Genomic DNA, 19,873 nt, shown 5'->3' on the forward strand with positions numbered 1-19,873 from the left:
ACATCTGTTTACAAATTCTCAATCAACTCGTGCAGTATAATCCAAATCTCATTTATCTAACTGATGCTCACTACGTCCCAAAAACATGCATTTTCCCTCAATTTTACTATTTAAAACACTTCGGCATAAACGGTCTCACACTTGGTTAAAAGTCACTGTGACCTCACGTCTGTCCCATTCTCATGATATCTCGGGAACGCCTTGAGCAAATTTCTTCAAATTTGGCACAAACGTCCACTTGGACTTTAAAATGAACTGATTAGATTTTGGTGGTCAAAGGTCACTGTGACCTCACGTCCGTCCCATTCTTGTGAACGCGATACCTCAGGAACACTTAGAGGGAATTTCTTCAAATTTGGCACAAACGTCCACTTGGAATCGAGGATGAACTGAAGTGGTTCCATGGACATGGAGGCATACAACCGTGTGGCAGTAATTCTAGTATGATCCTCCCATTGCCGTTTTCTTCAATAATTAAAGGTAACACAGGATGAGTAATTGATATACAAATGGTCATTTTGGGGGTGAGGTATTCCTTTAAATCTGTTATTCGTTTAATCCTCAGTCTTTACAGTTGTATGTCTTCCAATGCAGTAACCAACACAAACCTCTACAACATCTACAATGCATATAGTTATCTGTGAACCTATGGGGGAGTGTGCTTTCTTATGAATCCACTTATGTAGTTGAATACATTTTGAATGTCTGTAAGGGGAGTTTTGTTTCACACTGAGACTATTTACTCCAGTCAGTGCTGTTAGGTGATCATGAAGGATTGAAGGAAAAGCAGCTTCGGGGGTTTCGGGGGCTCCGTCAGACTCAAAAAAGCCTCAGGAAGCTGCGGAGTCTGAGTCAGATCAGATGCCGATGAGCCACGGCAGCAGGGAGCGATTAATATCAGAGTTTACTCACCAAACAGGAGAATAAACAAATCATACAAAGCCTTTTCTAAAGAAAACTCCCTTCTTGCTCTGAAAGTTTGAAACGACCTGAATGTGTAGTCGTTGCTGTAGTTGACTTCTACCGTTGTCAGAATCTGATCTGACTCTATTCTGTTAATTTGCTACAAAGACATATGGCATAACAGATGCTGCGTTCTTCCTCTCCCTAGCTGTGTAAGTACAGTTTATATACAGTATATGAAGCATGTAAAATGCCTCTCTCCTGTGAGGGAGGATCTGTGACTGCAAGAGAACAAATCTGTTTTAGGAGATTCACTTTGTCACATCGTGCCCCTGCCCTTCAAATCTGTCACAAACACATCGCAACTGCAGTTTGGAGAATTTAGTGGGTACGGACGTGTGTGTTTGTGTCTATTTCGTCTCCGGATAGACGGGGAACAACTTGACCTATTGGATATGGGAGTCATTCTGGTGCTCTCACAGCGAGGAGATGCATGACTCAGCGGCACTGCGCCCATCTTCTCTGCCTTCTGTCCTTGTTGCAGAGTGTGTGTGTGTGTGTGTGTGTGTGTGTGTGTGATCTGAAGAGGAGGGCTGTGTTTCTCTGCAGGGATTTGGCCTCAGGCTCCCTGTGTGTCTAGTGAAGATGAACACTTTGATTTACCTCGTCCTCTCCGCCGTACACACTGCTGCATATCTCTCTCTCTCTCTCTCTTTCTCTTTCGTTGTATCTCTCTAGTGATGATGAGCAGTGCGAGCCTTTGATGCCTTCAAATCTTCCTCTGCAATTTACCCTTGACTCTTGTTCTACTTCATGTCTTTTTAGGTGAAAATATTGTGTAGAAACGGCACCATCTTTCCCCCACTGTTCTCCATCACCTCTTTAACATGGACACAGTAAGGCGAGCAAAATTGACTTCTGGGTTGGGCTAAACTCGTTGGTGAATTTGAGTGAGATGACGCATGAATCACGGGTCCAACACTACTGAACAGATATTTCTGTTAGAATGGGGACTGTCATTTATTGTCTCAGACATTTAAACATCTAATGCATCGAGTTTTTGGAGTGTCCCGGGTTATGTGTCGCACGTTTACACATCATATCCTGGTTTCAGAAACTTAGATAAACCCATATCCTGCTTTCGAGGAACTCAAATATAAAAAAAGTCAAAGATCTCTCTTTGCACAGTTAATGTTCAGCTACATTACCATCAGCTACAGCACAGAAACAGGCAGGTTTAACGATTTCCCCTGAAGAGAAAATACTTTGTTTGTGATGTGATATTGGTGAGATTTCTCAGATGCCGTTGAGTTGTTGTGGTTGGATGATTATAAAAAACTAGACTTCTGTTTGAGGAAGAGAAATTTGGTAACACTGTCTATGACGCCGATGTCTATAATGCATTATAAACATACTTATAATGCATTTTAATCTGCTTATATCACTGTATAATTATAGTTATAAGCACTCAGAAATATCATAATGCTTTATAACAATCGTAACACATTATGAAGTATTTTATAATGACTTATAAGGTATCATTATACTTCATAATTGCTGCTCACTTACTACTTACTACTAGGTAGATTACTAGTTAGTTAGTCGAAAGAAAACAAATATGAAGATGAGCCATGTAATGATGGTTTACATGCTGTAATGAAACTCTGACACAAACTGTATTACTGCTCTCGTCTTCCATTACTGATGAATGTATGGAGAAGCTAAATTTAGCAGACTGGTAACTACACCACAAACTACCATGAGAATAAGGCTCAAAACTCACATTAGTGTACATCTGAATATACCCTTTACTCTCTGTAGTATTGTCTGCCAGGCCGCAGTGTGTGAGCTATACCTTTGATGGCACAGAGTGGATGCTGTGGGCGACTCACAGATGGCAAATTGTCACGAGTGGAGAGCACTTTATGTGTGTGTGTGTGCGTGAGAGAGAACGATAGTACAGGTCAGTAATTGGAGTCAAGCTATATAGGTCCATCTGAGTGTGAATGAATAATTTATAGAAGCAGCACGGCCTCTCTCTCTCTCTATGTCTTTCTCTGTCGCTCTATCTTTCTCTGAATGTTTCCATAATAATGAGGGGAAATCCCTATGGAGGAACCTGCTGCTGTGCGGGCAGGTAGCCAACAACACAGGGCAAAAGTTTAGTATAAACACACACTCACACACATACGCACATAAACACACTAGACGGCCTTTTTCTAAGTGGACTCGAGCATTCATCGTCAGCGACTGCTACATTTCTGCCGGCAGCCATGAAAACAGAAAGTCATCTGCCTTTCAATTCCCGGAAACTCCTAGAGAGCGAGAATTGCCTACCTCGCTTCCTCGTGACATCACTGCATAATCGCCATGGGAAATGGGACGGGAAGTGGTATAGAGATGACCGAAGAGGTCAGGAGGGCAAGTGGTGTGCGAGAGGAAAAGGGGGGGCGGATCACTTCCTGCGCTCCCACCTCCTCTCTTTTTGCATGTGGGTAAAAGATCCTCGGGGCAAAACTTCCACAGTTTGGTGACCACTCATCTGTTTAGAATTGGGATTTACACCTACAATATTCTCCCCCCCTAAGAGAACTGGATGATTGACCTTTGACCTTTTTCAGGACATAGGAGTGGCTGCATCTGGCGTACCGTCCCGACGACAGTTTTTATTGCAGAGGAAACGGAGCGGCCGCAGTAAGTTTAGTATTCCAGGCAGAGGACGAGCGCGATGATCTGGTGCAGTGTCGCGTTGAGTCGAATTTTCCCGACCTGGCTGTCGTCCAGATAATTTGTCTTCATTAAGGCTGGTTCGGTCCAGGTTTTTTCATCTGTGTTGTCAGGGAACCAAGCGTGAAGGATGCGACGGATTCAGCATATGTATGTTGCTGAGTGTGTGTGAGAGAGTATGATTTTTATCATGCATGAGTGTGCAGTTCAAGTTAAAGTCTTTAGTGTCCCTGGTGGGTATTTTAGCTTCAAGCCTGGAGTACAGGGCAGTCTGCTCAGCATGTTATTGAGACATATAGAGACATAGTGTCCCACAAAGGTGCATGAGAAGCAGAGTTAAAGTCATATTGGTACCAAACGGGCAAACATAACATTTAGTATTCTTTGAACTGTATTTCCTAGTAATGACCTTTTGACCTTGAAATCACAGGAAAGTTGTATCACTGTTAGATATATAAAAGCTGCGTGTGGTGCTGTTTAATTGTATGGCATTATACGTAGATGTGTTTCTAATATTTTTTCCACCAAATTTCTAACTTTTGAATGAGAGTAGACTCACCACTGATAAACCACTACCCACCTGTTTCATTTTTCTACAAACAAAATCTTAAGACAAAAATATGTCACAATTGTGTAAAAGCTCTCCACCTGGTGGCTTTAAAGTCTTTGTTCTAATTCCTCGCACGCAGGCCGATTATAAACATCTGTTCTTTATTTAGCTCCTGAGTGTCGCTCTGATAAAAGTGGGCTTGTCAGGAGTAATCGTCTCTCTCATCACCGCTGATCCAAGATGAGGCACTTACCAGCGTCCTCCCCTCGCTGTAGTTTCCATGGTGTTGCATCATATCTGTAATATCCCCATTAGAAGCACTGGAGGCTGATACGGCCCGGCGTATGTTGAGGGAAATAGGGACGTTTCCACAAAGGCTCCCGCTGCTTGTGTAATGGTTTGAAATCGGTGTGGCCTCACGCTGTTTGCAGGCGAGGGAACGTGACTCTTTCTTTTTTTTTTTATCTCGCTGAATCTCTTTCATTTTTACTGCCAGAGAGAAATCCAAATGTTGCTTTCTTGCTCCCTTTTAATCCTTGTCGTGCCTCCCAATCCACTCCTGTTATTGATTTGTATTTTTGGTCTCTGTGTTCAATTATTAAAGTGATGGAATATTAACACGCGCATTTTGTCTTTCTTAGACGGAGAATGGCAGTGCCCTCCATGAAGCAGCTCTCTTTGGGAAGATGGATGTAGTTCGCCTTCTGCTTGACTCAGGTGGGTCTATAAATATATCCTGGATAAACCAAAACTGTGAGTGTTTCCCTTGTTTTTTCCTTTTTATTTTAACCCGGGGCGAGATGCTCCACTTGTTTCCCCCCCCCCAGATTGCGGGGTTGAATTTGCCCTCAGGTGAACTCCAGGCATCTGTCTGCTGTTATAAAATCCTGGACCGTCGGCTTTAATGTTGTTTTGGCCGTTTTCAGTCGTTTCTGGAGGAGGTGCTGAAACTTAAACAGGATATGATATACGGTGTCTCCTTTTGATGATTTCATTCGACAACATGACGGGGTCAAAGGTCATTCGACTTGATAATGGGGTCAAAAGTTATGGTGATAAGCAGTGTCAAAAATTACATCTTGCACATTTACACTCCCTGTGTTCAGAGCTGATTGAATCCTTTGATACCGCCGCCACCCCCCACCCACTTTCCTTTAGCACTTCCTGTTTCCCACAGGACTTCCTGTGGGTGGCCATGTTCTTTTGGCCTCGATTTTATTAACATCCTGGATCAACACGGGGCTGTGTTTGCCTGATTCACTGAACTTCTTCAAACATTGTGTATATGTGAGTTGTATGGATGCAGGATAAGCAGCCAGCCTTTTTGTCAATCATGAACTATGCAGGGAAACAGCTGAGGATGTTGAAATATACAGTCATATGTGAAGTCAAGTGCATCAAAGATATCTTTGTCATGTTTTGGATTTACTGACGAGAATTGTCACTCTTTTTTTAACTGATTTATTTATTTCACATCAGAGTTCCTAACCTCGGAAATAGCAGTTTGTCAAAGCAATCTCAACTGAAAGCCTTTTCAAAGCAAACTTTTAATTTGCTTAAACGTATAATATGTAACAGTTGTCGGTTCCTGTTTGTAAACACACGTCATTCAAAGCTGGCCACACCTCCACCATGGCTCAACTAGCGAGCGTGGGAGAGAGAGCAGCGATGGTCGAGCGAGCTATAGAGTGAATAAAGAGAGGGAGCGGTGTTAGAGAGAACAAAGCAGTGAATCAAAGAAATAAAACATTATTTTTCTGATTGTTTCACGGCGGTTACGTTATATGGGAAGATGCCAAGTTGCCGGATTTTGAATGAATGCAGCCGAAGGGCAGACTCCATCCTTTCCGCTGTGTGTGTGTGGTTCAGCGCTGCTCTAGGTCAAGGTACCGATAGCAGCACTCGACGCCGCGGGGCGTGACAAATCTGCGGTATTTCACGACCTGAACGGACTGCACACCTTGCACGCTGTTATTTGCTCTAGGGTTACACCCCACGTGGGGCACAATAAGAAGAAAAGAGAGAATACAGGCAGAGGGCTGCAGAACCTCTGCAGATACGAATACCACCACACACACTCAGAGGGATTGTTTTTGTATCAGTCTAAACATGTTTTTTTTTTTAGAGAATTCCTGCATATTATACCTTTTAAATGTCACGGATGTGGATCATTTGATATGCCAGCTCAATTCATTCAATTTAATCTGTTTTTGAATTTACAACCAATGCACAAAACACAAGAGGAAAAAAGATTCTATAAATAAAAGGCAAGAGAAAAGCAGTAAAATGTCTAAAAAGGGAAGCAGGAAAGAGAGAAAACTGGCGCATTACAGCAGCTCCAAATGTGTTTTCTCTGTTTTCTTTTACGGTGCCCAGCAGAGTGACTAGAATGGCATTTATTTTTCATGTTGAATTGGACCCCCGAGCACAGGTTAAAGGCTACATGTAATAGTCGGGGTAAATAAGGATTTATAGTGGAAGAAAGACTTCCTATTTTTTTTTCTGCTCACTCGAGTTTGTTGAAACCTCACGCTTGTGTTGTTTTTTGTTTGATTTAGCAGCTTGGTAGAAAGCATGCATGAGTGCATGAGTGTGTGCTCCTTTGTCTAAAACTTGATGAAAAGCACATTTTCTATTTGTAAGGAGTCTTTATGAATTAATAAAATCCCACATCTATCCTCGGGTGACTGCAACTCATTCATCTTTTGCTGACTGGAGTTCTGTGACTGAGTGGGTGTTCACAGCAGATCTCGGGTCTCAGTCTGCACATGTGTGTACTGTATTTGAGTGTATTTTTGTGTCTGTAGTTCAGTGTCTTTGAGCAAGTATGAGTAGGTTTATCTTGTTCGACAAAGTCATGGGTGTTGTGGATGTTTGACCTTCGCCCTGTTGTTCGTGTGTATCAACGCTTTATGTTGTATTATTTGTGTGTGTTTGTGTCTCAGAGATCGACACCAGTCTCACAGACAACCAGGGGAGAACAGCTCTGGAGATCCTGGGAGAACATCCTGCTCCGAAATCCCAGCAGATCACTGCTCTTATCCAAGGTAACACACACACACATGCGTGCTGTAGATTTAGATGAATTTCACTTGAGAAATTGGGTCATTTCAGCAGCAAAAAATAGAATATGCGTGTACAGTAAATGTAGTACAACATAACGAAGATTAAAGATACAGTATTCACAGTTTTACAGTTTATTTTCATGTACAGTTTAAAAGCTGACCGGTGCAAGAGAATGAAAACTTTGCAGCTACATGGGAACTTAACGCGTGCGCCTTTTGGACTTTACTGTGTGAATAGATGCGTTTGTAGAAATAGAAGTGTTTTCTGCTGATTGATGGTGGAGAAAGAAATCAGAAACACTTGACATCAAGTCAACGCTTCACTTTATTCATACTTGTGATACAAGATCCCAAGATACTTCAACTCCCTCGCTTCGGGGCAGTAACTCATTCTTGCCCCAGTAAAGGAGTAAAAGATGCCCACTTTAATTTGTCAGAGCCTAAGGTGGAGACTTATTATTCCTTGTTTTATCAAACCCTTTCTCCAAAATGTAATTACTGATAGACAATTTTCATTATGCTACCTAAGCTAAAAAATAATTAAACTGGATTTAACCAGTGAAGTCACAAATTCATAGCAGCACTCCTCCATTACAGACGCACCCGGTCAGACAAAGAGAAAAATAAGAATAAGTTTTATAGTGTTTTTACTTTCAGTCTTCCTGATCTTGGTCTTCCACCTGCCATTAAAAGGCCCGTTTGTGCTCTCTTGTTTACTGCAGTATGTGTTTTGTGTGTGACCAGTGATTGTTAGTGTGAGTTTACTCCACAGTCCCCGGAGACCCAAAGTTTCTCCAGATTACAACTTCTAAAGACAGTGTTTGTGTCCCGCGGTGATTATGAGGCTCAGTATGAACGCTGTAATCTGTGGCTTGGAGGCCTTCGCTATCTGTCCTTTGTGTAATCTGTGGCTGTAAGTAAGGCACGCAGTTACAGATGATTTAAAGAGGGTGAGATAATGGCAGACAGTAATGGAGGGGATAGACGGATGAGGAGAATATGTCAGAGCCTAAATTAACAATGAGTTGGTTTTTACTGTAACCGGGAGGCAAATATAGAAAGGGGAACACAGACTGAATCCCAGGAATGTTACAAATTGGCCGCAGCTATAAAATAACAGACGTAAAGCTAACATTAAATCGGGGAAAACACAGCGAGGCAACGTGCAGAGCAATTTAGATGTAATTGGGGATTATAGTTTCTCAACTTCATGTATTATGTAACGCTCAAAGAATCTGATATATACCCATAAAATAAATTTCCGCTTGTTTAGTTTTACCACCCACAACTTAACTGTTTTGGTTCAGTCTTTTTCTCTCTCATCTACCTTATTTCCAGTGGAAGCAGGCGGCTGTTTTCTGCAAGAAAGCTCTAAAAACTAAGGCCGACCGAATAGTTCGAAGCTTCATTCATAATGTTGACATTCAAATTCTAAATCAACATTTAAATGCTGCGTAGATTTTTTTTTTTGCATGTTTGTTCATTCTGTTTAAACCCGGTTCTTTTGCACTGGTGCAGAAAAAGATTACGCTACACTAATATTATTAGTATTATACTATTTTCTGCGTAGGATTGTTTCCGACTCGTGTGATCGTGCGATTGCCAATAACTCCAGTGCATTGTTAATTCCAAAAATTTAAATTTATTGGAAAAAGGTAGATCTAATCATTTCCAAAATTCACAACATGTTTTTGTCTAATTAAGTATTCTGCTTTAATCCATATTTGTTGGCGTTTAGCCTTTCAAAAACAACTATAAAAAACAATTTGCTCTCCGGTTTGCCACACACAAAGGAAAGCACGCACCTGTATTAACGGGGCGGTCTAGCAGCAATCTAACAACTCCATAAATTACATTTATAGAACTACAATGACAAAAAATCAAGGGCTGTCCTTGGCCAAAGACATTTTTAGTCAGTAAACACATACAATTTTGTCGATTAGTTGATTTAATCGACGGATCTGTAAAACTGAGTGTCTTTTGAAATAAGTCAGTCAGCATAAAAAAGCATTAAAAAATGACCAATTGACTAAAGAAACTTAGTTGACTAAGACCAAAAAATTAGTCGACTTATTGACTAAGATGGGGCAGCCACAAAAAAAATCAATTTTTATCTTTTTTTTTAGGGTGATAAAATAAGACAACAGACATTCGAAGCATCATTGGAAAACCTCAATTGAAGCTTTTAATGTAAAAAAAATGACATTTGATACAGCCCTGCTAAAAACCCACTGTATGCTACCTGATTAACACCAAACAGCAGATTTAGAAGCTAAAGGGCCATATATTTTTCTCAGGTTTTGGTGGAGAGAAAAACAGAGCTTAAAGGAGATTGAGTATTGGACTTTAATCCATCAGATGTCCAGAAACACGACTCCAAATAAATGCTAATGTTGCTCCATGTCTGCTGGATTTGTAAATAGATAAATGTTTCCTCGCACGTTAGCCGCTGCAACTTTACAGCTTGTTCTGTTGCCCCCAAATGACCCAGAAAATCAATTATTGCTGCTGTAAGTTATGAAAAATCATCTTGGTCCACACTGTCTGACAGTATTTGCTCGTTCCAGCTTGTCATTGAAGCTACATTATGTATGCAAATCCTATATCAAATATCAAATGGAAACATTCTAGATATCATGCATACTATTTTGTACACATTTCCCCAACATTTAGCTTGACATATTTGGTATCTTTGTAAACTTTGGGATTTCAACAAAGCTTGGCTTCACAGGAAGAGTTTGTCCTGACATTGCACAGATTTTTTCAGCTGTTTAATGTCTTTTACATTTGAACTTTATCCAGCATCCTTTGAATTCTGCTGCTCAAATCCCGAGCAAATATGATACTTTGCCTTTTTGTGTCTGAATATTCACAAAATATGCAGTGAACTCTGCGCTCTTTGAAACTAAAAGACTATTTGATGTCCAGAATCAATGACGGAAACACTTTTATAGACATGAATAGACCACTTGTTGCTATTTAAATGTCAAAAATCAACGTATTGGTGAGGAATAGCGGCTATTAAAATCTAATCTCAGCAAAGCAGCGCTGGAAACGGAGAGATTTGGACTTGGACTGGATGTGTGTGTGAGAGTGATGAAGAAAGAGAGCAAGAGAGAGAAGAAGGACACAGCTGTGACTCGGTGAAAAGATCAGCTGCATGCCATTTCCTGTTGGAGAGGAGATGGAGAAGGACACACAGCAACACACAAAGAGCAAAAGACCTCTCATTTACTCAATTGTAGCAGCTGAGGGGCTTTCTGGTCGCCACAGGCACCTCATTATGAGGAGATTCTCATTTGATTTACAGCGCATGACTCATCCCACTGTTCGAATTCATTAACAGTTCACTTTTTACTGCCCAGCAGCAACTGGTTAGTACTTAGTACTGCAGTAGTTTAGCACTAGCACTATGTCTTCTGCTGTTTATGGAGAATCCACTGAAGAATGAGTAGAGGGGGATAAAACTGTCATTTTAATCCTTCCTGTCTGACGCTGATACACTTCCCCTTACTCAGTATAATTGTATGCAAATATGGCTGTGTATCATAATTATTGAGCTGAATGCCAAGATTCATAGTGGTAGAAATCAACACGCATACACTTTCCTGACATTAATAGGATCCCTCATTAGGGCTCTACAGGGAATCTGCCACCGTGTGAGTGCATTTTGTGTGTTTTTGGCTGCTAATGCCTTACTTAAGCAAGTTTTATTATTATACGGTCTTATTTTCTACCCACACACCTGAATCTGCTTTCTCCCCTCTTTTTCTTTCCCCACATAATTCTTCTCTTTTTTGCTTTTATGAACAGCAGAGTGCTCTATTAGCAGAAGCTGTGAAGTGAATTTGCGGTGCCGGGAAGAAGTGCGAATTGAATGCAGCACAAGCTGTTTACCATGCTGATGGTCGAGCTATTATATTGATCCAGTAAAATGGGTTTCCTCCACCAACCTTTCCCCACACATCACATTCTTCTCCAAATTCCTCTTCTGGACAGTGACTCTTCTTTTATTTCCTCCTGTTTTCCCAACATATTTCCCCTTTTTATTCTGTTTTATTGACTGACCCTTCATCTTCTCACCCCTTTTCCCTTTCTTGTCTCCGTAGAATATATGATGGACGAGATGGAGAGGAGGAGTATCGTGGAGGAGCCTGTCCGCAAGTGCCCCGTACCTGCACCTCGAACCTCTGTTCCTTCGCCCTGTGCCTCCCCCTCCCTCAGACACAAGAGTGAGTAAACGCACAAATCCACAACACAATAATTGGGTTCACACAAGGACGAAGTTAACGTGATAATAACGCATTAACGCAATTTTAGGTTGTAGCGGGAAGTTTTAAAGCTAAAGTGAAGATACTGGTATCATATCAAACTATAAAAAACCTAAGGAATCCATTGGTACCAACCATGTCACACTAGCTTGTCGCAAAGGAGTCTAAATAACGCTCCAAATTTATGCTGACTTTTGGCGAGGAAAAACCGGCATGGCCATTTTCAAAGGGGTCCCTTGACCTCTGACCTCAATGTATGTGAATGAAAATGGGTTCTATGGGTACCCACGAGTCTCCCCTTTACAGACATGCCCACTTTATGATAATCACATGCAGTTTGGGGCAAGTCATAGTCAAGTCAGCACACTGACACACTGACAGCTGTTGTTGCCTGTTGGCCTTGAGTTTGCCATGTTATGATTTGAACATATTTTTCTATGCTAAATGCAGTACCTGTGAGGGTTTCTGGACAATATTTGTCAGTATTTTGTGTTGTTAATTGATTTCCAATAATAAATATATACATATCTTTGCATAAAGCAGCATATTTGTCCACTCCCATGTTGATAAGAGTATTAAATACTTGACAAATCTCCCTTTAAGGTACATTTTGAACATATTAAAAAATGCGTGGTTAATTTGCGATTAATCACGATTAACTACGGACAATCATGCGATTAATTAAATTAAATATTTGAATCCATTGATAGTTTACACAGAATGAAGGTGCTCAAAATGTAGCAATCTAAAAAAGAGGAAGTGGGAGAAAAAAGGATTTCATTTTGAGAAAGTGACAGAAATCAGCAGTAGAGATATTAAATAACAACTCATACTGGAGAAAATACATTTTGCATGAGGTTCAGGATATGTTTTAAAATATGCCTTAAGATCTCAGAAATATATATAAGTAAAGGAAATAACTTTGCAGCCCAGAAGAAGGATTTATCTTTAATCCAAAATACATACAACACAATTGAATTGAATTTTGCAATATGGGCAAACAATATATTATAAATCCAGCCATGGAGAGCAGCTCCTTTAGTGGAGAAAGACGGATATTACTCCTCTGAACAGCTATACGTTTTCCCTGTCCAGCACTGCCCTCTGTGTTATGAATGTAACATTGCAACAAGCTGCTGTTGATTTACTTTCCTACCTGTTCTAGAAACCATTAGTACTGTCTAGTGATAAATCAGGCTAACTTGTGTACTGTGTCTGTTATCTTTATACTAGCAGTGACAGGGACTGGTTTCATACTGATGCTTTAAAGATCTTTGGATGTGTTTTCTTACTTCCCCTCTGCTCTTTTCCTCCCCTCCCCAGATGACGCCGTGACAAGTGAGCTGTCCAAACTGCTCCACGAGATCAAGAAGTGCCGGGACAGAGACTACTCCTTCGAGGAGCTCTGCCACACCATTTCCTCCCACTCCATGGACAGCTTCGGCAGCGGGCGGCTCTCTGACGAGGAGCGCCCGGATCGACCCAATGGCACCCTGACGCGAGTCAAGGTACGCCGTTCAGTTATGACAGAGGATCAGTGCATTTGAAGTTTTGGTTGTTGGGAGCAAAGAACCATGGTGTGTTATTTATCCCTGGTCCTGTCTTCTTTTAAACTCCCACTTCTGACTTAAGAAGTCACATTTTGTCACACGTTCAAATGTTGTTTCCTATGAAACAATAACAAATTGGATCTAGCATCAGTAATATGTTGGTAACTGCTATATTTTAGTGGCACAGAGGTAGTTTGTACTGGAACAGCTATTCACTATGTTTATTAAATCTGGTAAATGGACGGCATTTGTACACCCTCCATTGACCCATTCTCACACACAAACTCCCACACTGACGGCAGCGAGCTACCATGCACGGCACTGGTTTAACAATCAGGGATCAAGGTCACTTTGACATAGCCGTCAACTATACAATTTATCGGCAACTATTTTAATAATTGATTAATCGGTTTGAGTGATTTTTTTTAAGAAAAAAAAAGTAAAAATTCTCTGATTCCAGCTTCTTAAATGTGAATATTTTCAGGTTTCTTTACTCCTCTATGACAGTAAATTGAATATCTTTGAGTTTTGGACAAAACAAGACATTTGAGGACGTCGTCTTGGGCTTTGGGAAACACTGATCGACATTTTTCACCGTTTTCAGACATTTTATAGACCAAACAACTAATCGATTAATCAAGAAAATAATTGACAGACTAATCGACAATGAAATATATCGTTAGTTGCAGTTCTAGATTTTATGCTTTTTTCTCTGTGTTATTTCATTGCACCCTGAATATCTATCTGCTGCGGTTGGGCAAAATAAGCAAAATGAGGATGTGGCCCTGGACTCTGGGAGCTTGTGATGGGCGTTTTTCACTATTTCTGACAATTTACAGACTAAACAATTAATTGATTGATCAAAAAAATTATTTACATTCATTTTCTTTTGAAATAATCATTAGTTGTGGCCATAAATACAACTCTGTGCTATAGTTACAATATTTTGAATGCCACTTTATGGCAGATCATAAAAATACCAGGAACCATTTTTTTTTTTTTTTTTTTACCTTTTTATAAAATTAATTATCATGAGAGAGGAGATGGTGCAAACATAGTAAATGTGGCATTTCAACGAAATATTATATAAATCATTCTACGTTACATTTATTTTCCAGGCTAGTAATTTACAGTATCTATGGTATGTTATCAGTGCCATGTATATACACAGCTGCTGTATTTTATCCAAAGACCATCTGCTGTGTGAAGCACATCAAAACAGGCTTTTCTCTGTTTAACTCAAATCGTTTCCCTATGCAGTTACATGTCTGTCACTTCTGCATCAATGTTTTTCTGTTGCATTTTAGAGGCTTTATCTGAATGGCACAAATGGTTCCAGATATGTACTTTGTCTATTGTGACAACAGAGGGCAGTATTAGACAGACTGATGCCACTGAGCTGCCTTGTCCAATTGAGTATTCACTTGTTGTTGCTGAAGCTCAACAGCTTCTGTTTGTTGTTAGCCTGAATTAGTTTAGAATTGTAATTACTATTTGTGCTCAAACAGCCGTTCACAGCCAGCAGACATTGTTTTTCCTGACCTCGCGTCTTCTCATTAGGTGCCTTTTAATACTGAAATATTGTCTCTTGTTTACCCCCTCAGTGTCTCTCTCACACACACACACACACACACACACACACACACAGGAAAACTGATTGGTTTGAATCCCAGTTTGGGGATGAAATAGCCGCCTTTCATCAGTATTAGCTGACCAGAGAATCACAGCTGCAGGTTATTTCTAACAGCCGGCGGCAGCGTGACGAAGAGGCTCTGAGCTTTTTTCAATTCCTCTGTCCAGGAAGTCAGACGCACCGCAGGACACAGAGGTCATCCATCACGCTGACCCCCCACCTGAGCCTTTAGAACACACTCACAAACAAACACAACACACACACATACAGGGAAGCATCCAAAGAAATGCGTTTACCTGTCTGTGCTTCTCGCTTGCTTATTTACGGCACGTCTGTTTCTATTTTTCTTTCTATTTCTCTCCTTCTCGCTCACCTACAGCAACACACACACACACACACACACACACACCGTACACACACCTCAGTGGAGGATTATTTTGACACTGATCAATAGCTCATCATCTTCTCCATTTCTGTAATTCGGCTCAATATGAAAGCAAGCCGAGGAATGTTTACGTACAGTGCAGCGGGCGCTCAAACCTGCCGAGGCTTACACACATGCCTATGGACGTAACAACACCTCTACTCACTTTGGCTGTAATTATCTCAATCCATCTTGTCTCTCTCTTTCTCTCTCTCTCTCTCTTTCTAAGTACCAATTTGTATTCTATTACTGACATTCACAGTGTGTATGTGTGTTTATGTGCCCCCAGGCTGCCTTCTGTACATGTGGCCGGAGCCATTAGTATGTGATTCGATGTGTCTGTTACACATGAATAAAACATGTAAAAAAACAAGATAGCGCACACACACACGGTAACACAGGCTTCTCACATTGCCTTGCTGCCCATGGGTGTGTAAACCGAGCAATAATAGAAATGTTTGTGCGTTGCGCGTCCTGTATTCTAATGAGTGCTCCTCCTCCCAGTACGTGTGTTCGTTGTGGTTAAACCAGTATGTGTCCCTGAAAGACAATTCCACTGTTTTACTGACACTGGTGGTAATATTTTCTGCTGTTTTTCACACAGTATCTTTGACTTTACCCATTTATCACAGAAACACAAAGATAGCCACCAAAGATTACTTTCAATATTTAATCAAATAGTAATTTAGTGAGGAATATGTCAGGAAATGGGTAACATCTTCAAATGTATTATTTTGTCCAACCAACAGTCCAAATCCCCAAAGTATTACCTTTACAGTATAAAACAGATAAAAGCAGCTAATCATCATATTTGAGAAGCTGGAACCATGCATCGCATGTTTGGCAATTTGTGCTGGTTGATTAATTTTCTGTTGGTTGACCTTTGCAGGTTAGAAATGCCTCTGAAGCAGTAATCTGTATAAACCGATTCTGCATTTGCATGTACAATCTGTAGACGACGGGACAAGATTTTGGTATCGGAAGCTTTCTGGTTTCTGTTTGTAGTCAGAGCAGTATTGACCAATCACGTTCGAGCAGGCTTTAGTTGATTGCAGGTAAACAGTCCGTGTGGAGAGCAAAAGAGGCGGAACGCATTGGCCGAAATGCAATCTGGGAACCCACCGGCTATCGTCTGACGATGATTTAGCTTTTTATTCGTTTAAAATTAGCTTGTAAACCGGCTACTTGTGAAACAATCCGGTCGTCTCTCAACTCCATTCATGCATCTCAAGTTGCTAATCGGACTGTAAACAATTGACCGACTCACAGAAAAGGAAGTCTTGGCCCGGATATCTGCTGGCTACACCAGAATCCCAGAAATACAGCCCTTTGACCTCAGAGGCTTATCCGTCATCAGACCGATAGTAAATGGGTTCCAAGAGCAAGAATCTTGCGATACTATACTTATCATACAGGGGTTAGGATTCAATATATTGCGATACTGTAAGCAAGGCAATATATTGCGATTTAAAAAAAAAAAAAGTCATAGTATAAAGAATACACAGTCATACGCATAAAGTCTGAGTAAAAAACACAACTTTTTTATGCAATCAGAACAGTTGGATCTGCTTTTACATTAATCACAGTCCCTGTAACATCCAATATCATAGCACTACATGCTTACATTGGCATGCTGGTGCACCTGCAGTGACAATGCTAACACACTTAATATAAGCAGGTAATATTCACGAGGTTTCACCATCTCAGTCGAGCCTCTTCGTATGCTAATTGGCACTAAACACAACATTTTCTGTCTTTCTATAACTGGAAACTGAGCTGTGTTGTCACCAGAGGACCATGTTTACAGTAAACTGTGGTTAACAGTGTCTTCTGGCAGCAGGAAAACTTGTGAATGTGTGGCGACATAAATTTGGGTGAAAATTAGTTCAATTTGAAACTGCTTTAAAGTACTTTTCTTTCAATGACGAGCCTTAAATGTAGAGTCAGGTCACAGGATCAATCAGATGTTTGTTTTACTTAGTCAATCTTTCATAAAAAACGCTTCCTAACGTAGTTAAGTAGAAAAATATCCCATCCCTTTAAGAGTTTTCATATGTAATATTGATCAGTTATGCAGTCCTCAGTAATGAATGATTAATGCTTTCATTTTTATTGAACACTGTCTATCTGCATTTTACTGTAATGAAAGGATTATGTGACTGTTGTTCCTGCAGTCATACAGTACAGTGCAGTATGTGTGTGTGTGTGTGTAAGGACTGCAGTTCGTTATACATCAATCAATATTCCAGTGTTGCAGAGGGCCCTTTGCAATCTGGAGCGACTGGTGACCTTTTGGTTTCAGCCTCGTTTTCTGCCCCCGTCTCCAGTCTGGCTGCTGTTCTTTTGCTCTTCCCATCTGTCCTCTCCTCCCTCTGTATCTTCTCTCCGTTTTTTCACAATTTTTCCTCCAGCACTTCTTCCTGTCTTTAACACGTCCTCTCTTAATCCTCTCCCTCATTACCTTGATTTCTTTGCCCTCCTGCTTTTTTTAGACTAAAGATGATTTCTCCTCTCTCGTCATCAGCCCTCCCTCGGCTCTCTCCCTCTTTAAAAAACCTACATGTCAGACACTGCGGTGGTATCTGTCTATGTAATCTGCTGTGACCTGCGTCCTCTGCTGCATCATACGGTTCACTGAGATATCAGGTGGGCTGCGTCTGCCCTCTGACACCTCCGTGCCACCTCCGTCATCCACACACCTGCCCTCATGGGAGCCACAGAGCCCCGGGAAAGGACACCGTGTGCATGTGTGTGTGATAAAGTTCTCCCTGCACCTTTCTCCTCTCTGATTAACTCATTGTGGCATCCAGAGCAGCAAGGCAATATTGAGTATAGCAGCTTTAGAAATAACTTTCAAATAACCAACTTTGCCTTCTTAAAGAGGACATTTGCTTATTTTCAGGTGCATACTTGTATTTTGGATTTCTACTAAAACATGTTACATGCTTTAATGTTCAAAAAGGCTTTATTTTTCTCATACCAGCTCTAACTTCCTTTGTTTGAGGGCGTGCCAAACTAGCCACTAGGCAGGTGTGTTACTTGGTGACATCACCATGTTACGGAAGAAAAGGCGGGACATCAATCAAGGCATTCCAGGTAGTTCAGGAGCAGTGTTTCTGTGGGGGAGAGTAACTTTGTAGACCTTTTACATGCACAAACACTATATAACACACTAAAGGAAAGAGGAAAAAGCACAAAAGCATAATAGGTCCTCTTCGCACTGTTTCAATTAATCATGTCTCTTTTCAGCTCTTTGTTCCAGTCCCCAGTTCTTTGCTCCAAGATGATGCAATGGCACATTCATCTTCTCAGGGCTTCTTCTGACCTTTGACCTCATTACTATTGGAACATGTTATGTTGGTGATCTGGTGATGTAATGTTTTGTTTTTTTGTGCACGCAGCGGCCGACCCCACCTCTCGCTATGGCCCTGGAGGAGGACGAGGCAGAAAAGAGTTGCGGCCCAACTGGATTCTGGGAGGCCCTGACGCCCTGCAACGGCTGCCGCAACCTGGGCTTCTCCAGCCTGTCACAGGTAAACACACACACACACACACACACACACACACACACACACACACACACACACACACAGAGCCTGAATTAGCCGTCTCCAACTGGACGACTCTCAGCGAATAATCTCACTGTTCATTTGCATTATATTGTGTTTTACGGTGTGCACATAATGGCACTTATACAACATAATGGTATCACTTCATAATCAACATATAAGTTTGTCACATGGTGAAGAACAATGCAGCGCACACACACACACACACACAGCTTTCCTACAGTGAAATTACAGGCTAGTGATATCGCCATTGTTCTGAGTGAATACTTTTACTGGTTACCTTGGGAACGCAGCGAATGAGCCATCACTGGCTGCTCTTTTCAGTATCCGTCTCATGCTTGTTCTGTCTATCTTTCATCTTTCATCTTCTCTCTAGTTCTCAGAATTTTCCACAAAATCTCCTTATCTCTCTCCGGTTTTGAAGCTTTTACCTTTTTTATGAGCAGTACTCGGTTCATGACCTTTTGAATGAGTAACATTCAACCGAGATATCTGATACGATGAGATCACATAAAAAGGATAATCATCCCCTCGGGGGGGAAATACGAATATTGCAGCAGCGAAGGAATACACAGTAGAATATAAATGTGACTCTTAGGGACTGATGTCGTATTTTTTAAAGGACCGAAACCGGCATTGATTTTTCTGTCAGACAACTAACAGTTTTATAGAGGGTTGATATTTGGCATCTGAAGAAAGATGCAGTAAGTATATACACCCTTCAAACATATTTATGAGCTCAAGGCACACAGCTGTAAGTTGTTGCTCCCCATTTTATGAGCCTAAATCACAAAGTGAGGCAGCAAAGTGAGTCTACTCTCCCCGCTGATGTAGACTTCATATATTTACCCTCCTTGCCCAAATGAAATATTGGTGTTATGGTCAATTAACCCTCAAAAAGGGACACATAAAAAAATGTAGGCCTGTTACACACTTCCTGCACAGCAAGTATGTTGATCTCTCTGCTTACATGGCAAACATATTCAGTATTTATTCCTTGATTTTACTAATTTGTTTCTCTAGTCATTTAGATATTTTTTATTTTGAATATTTAAATCTTGTGTTTTAGTCGTTCCCTTATTGTCTAATCCTGCAAAGCACTTGATTCTGCGATTTGAAGTGCAATTGGACACAAAAACAGACGAAAGCAAAATGCAATATGTACTTTATTAATAAAGCAT

At 40.9% G+C, this 19,873-nt stretch overlaps 1 protein-coding gene across 5 annotated transcripts in view; it reads left to right on the forward strand.

Moving 5' to 3' along the window:
• anks1b (ankyrin repeat and sterile alpha motif domain containing 1B) overlaps nt 1-19,873 on the forward strand; it is a 248,195-nt gene that overhangs the window by 96,064 nt on the left and 132,258 nt on the right. For 4 of the 5 annotated variants that reach the window (XM_074625196.1, XM_074625198.1, XM_074625197.1 and 1 more), the window contains exons 6-10: nt 4,822-4,897; nt 7,126-7,227; nt 11,355-11,477; nt 12,840-13,024; nt 18,525-18,656. In XM_074625196.1, coding sequence (XP_074481297.1) covers nt 4,822-4,897; nt 7,126-7,227; nt 11,355-11,477; nt 12,840-13,024; nt 18,525-18,656 — 618 coding nt within the window. Of the gene's footprint in view, nt 1-3,451; nt 3,598-4,821; nt 4,898-7,125; nt 7,228-11,354; nt 11,478-12,839; nt 13,025-18,524; nt 18,657-19,873 lie in introns of those variants that run through there. The other variant, XM_074625200.1, reaches the window with a different exon arrangement.

The sequence above is a fragment of the Sebastes fasciatus genome, chromosome 23 (genome assembly GCF_043250625.1).
Source record: "Sebastes fasciatus isolate fSebFas1 chromosome 23, fSebFas1.pri, whole genome shotgun sequence".
NCBI lineage: Eukaryota > Metazoa > Chordata > Actinopteri > Perciformes > Sebastidae > Sebastes > Sebastes fasciatus.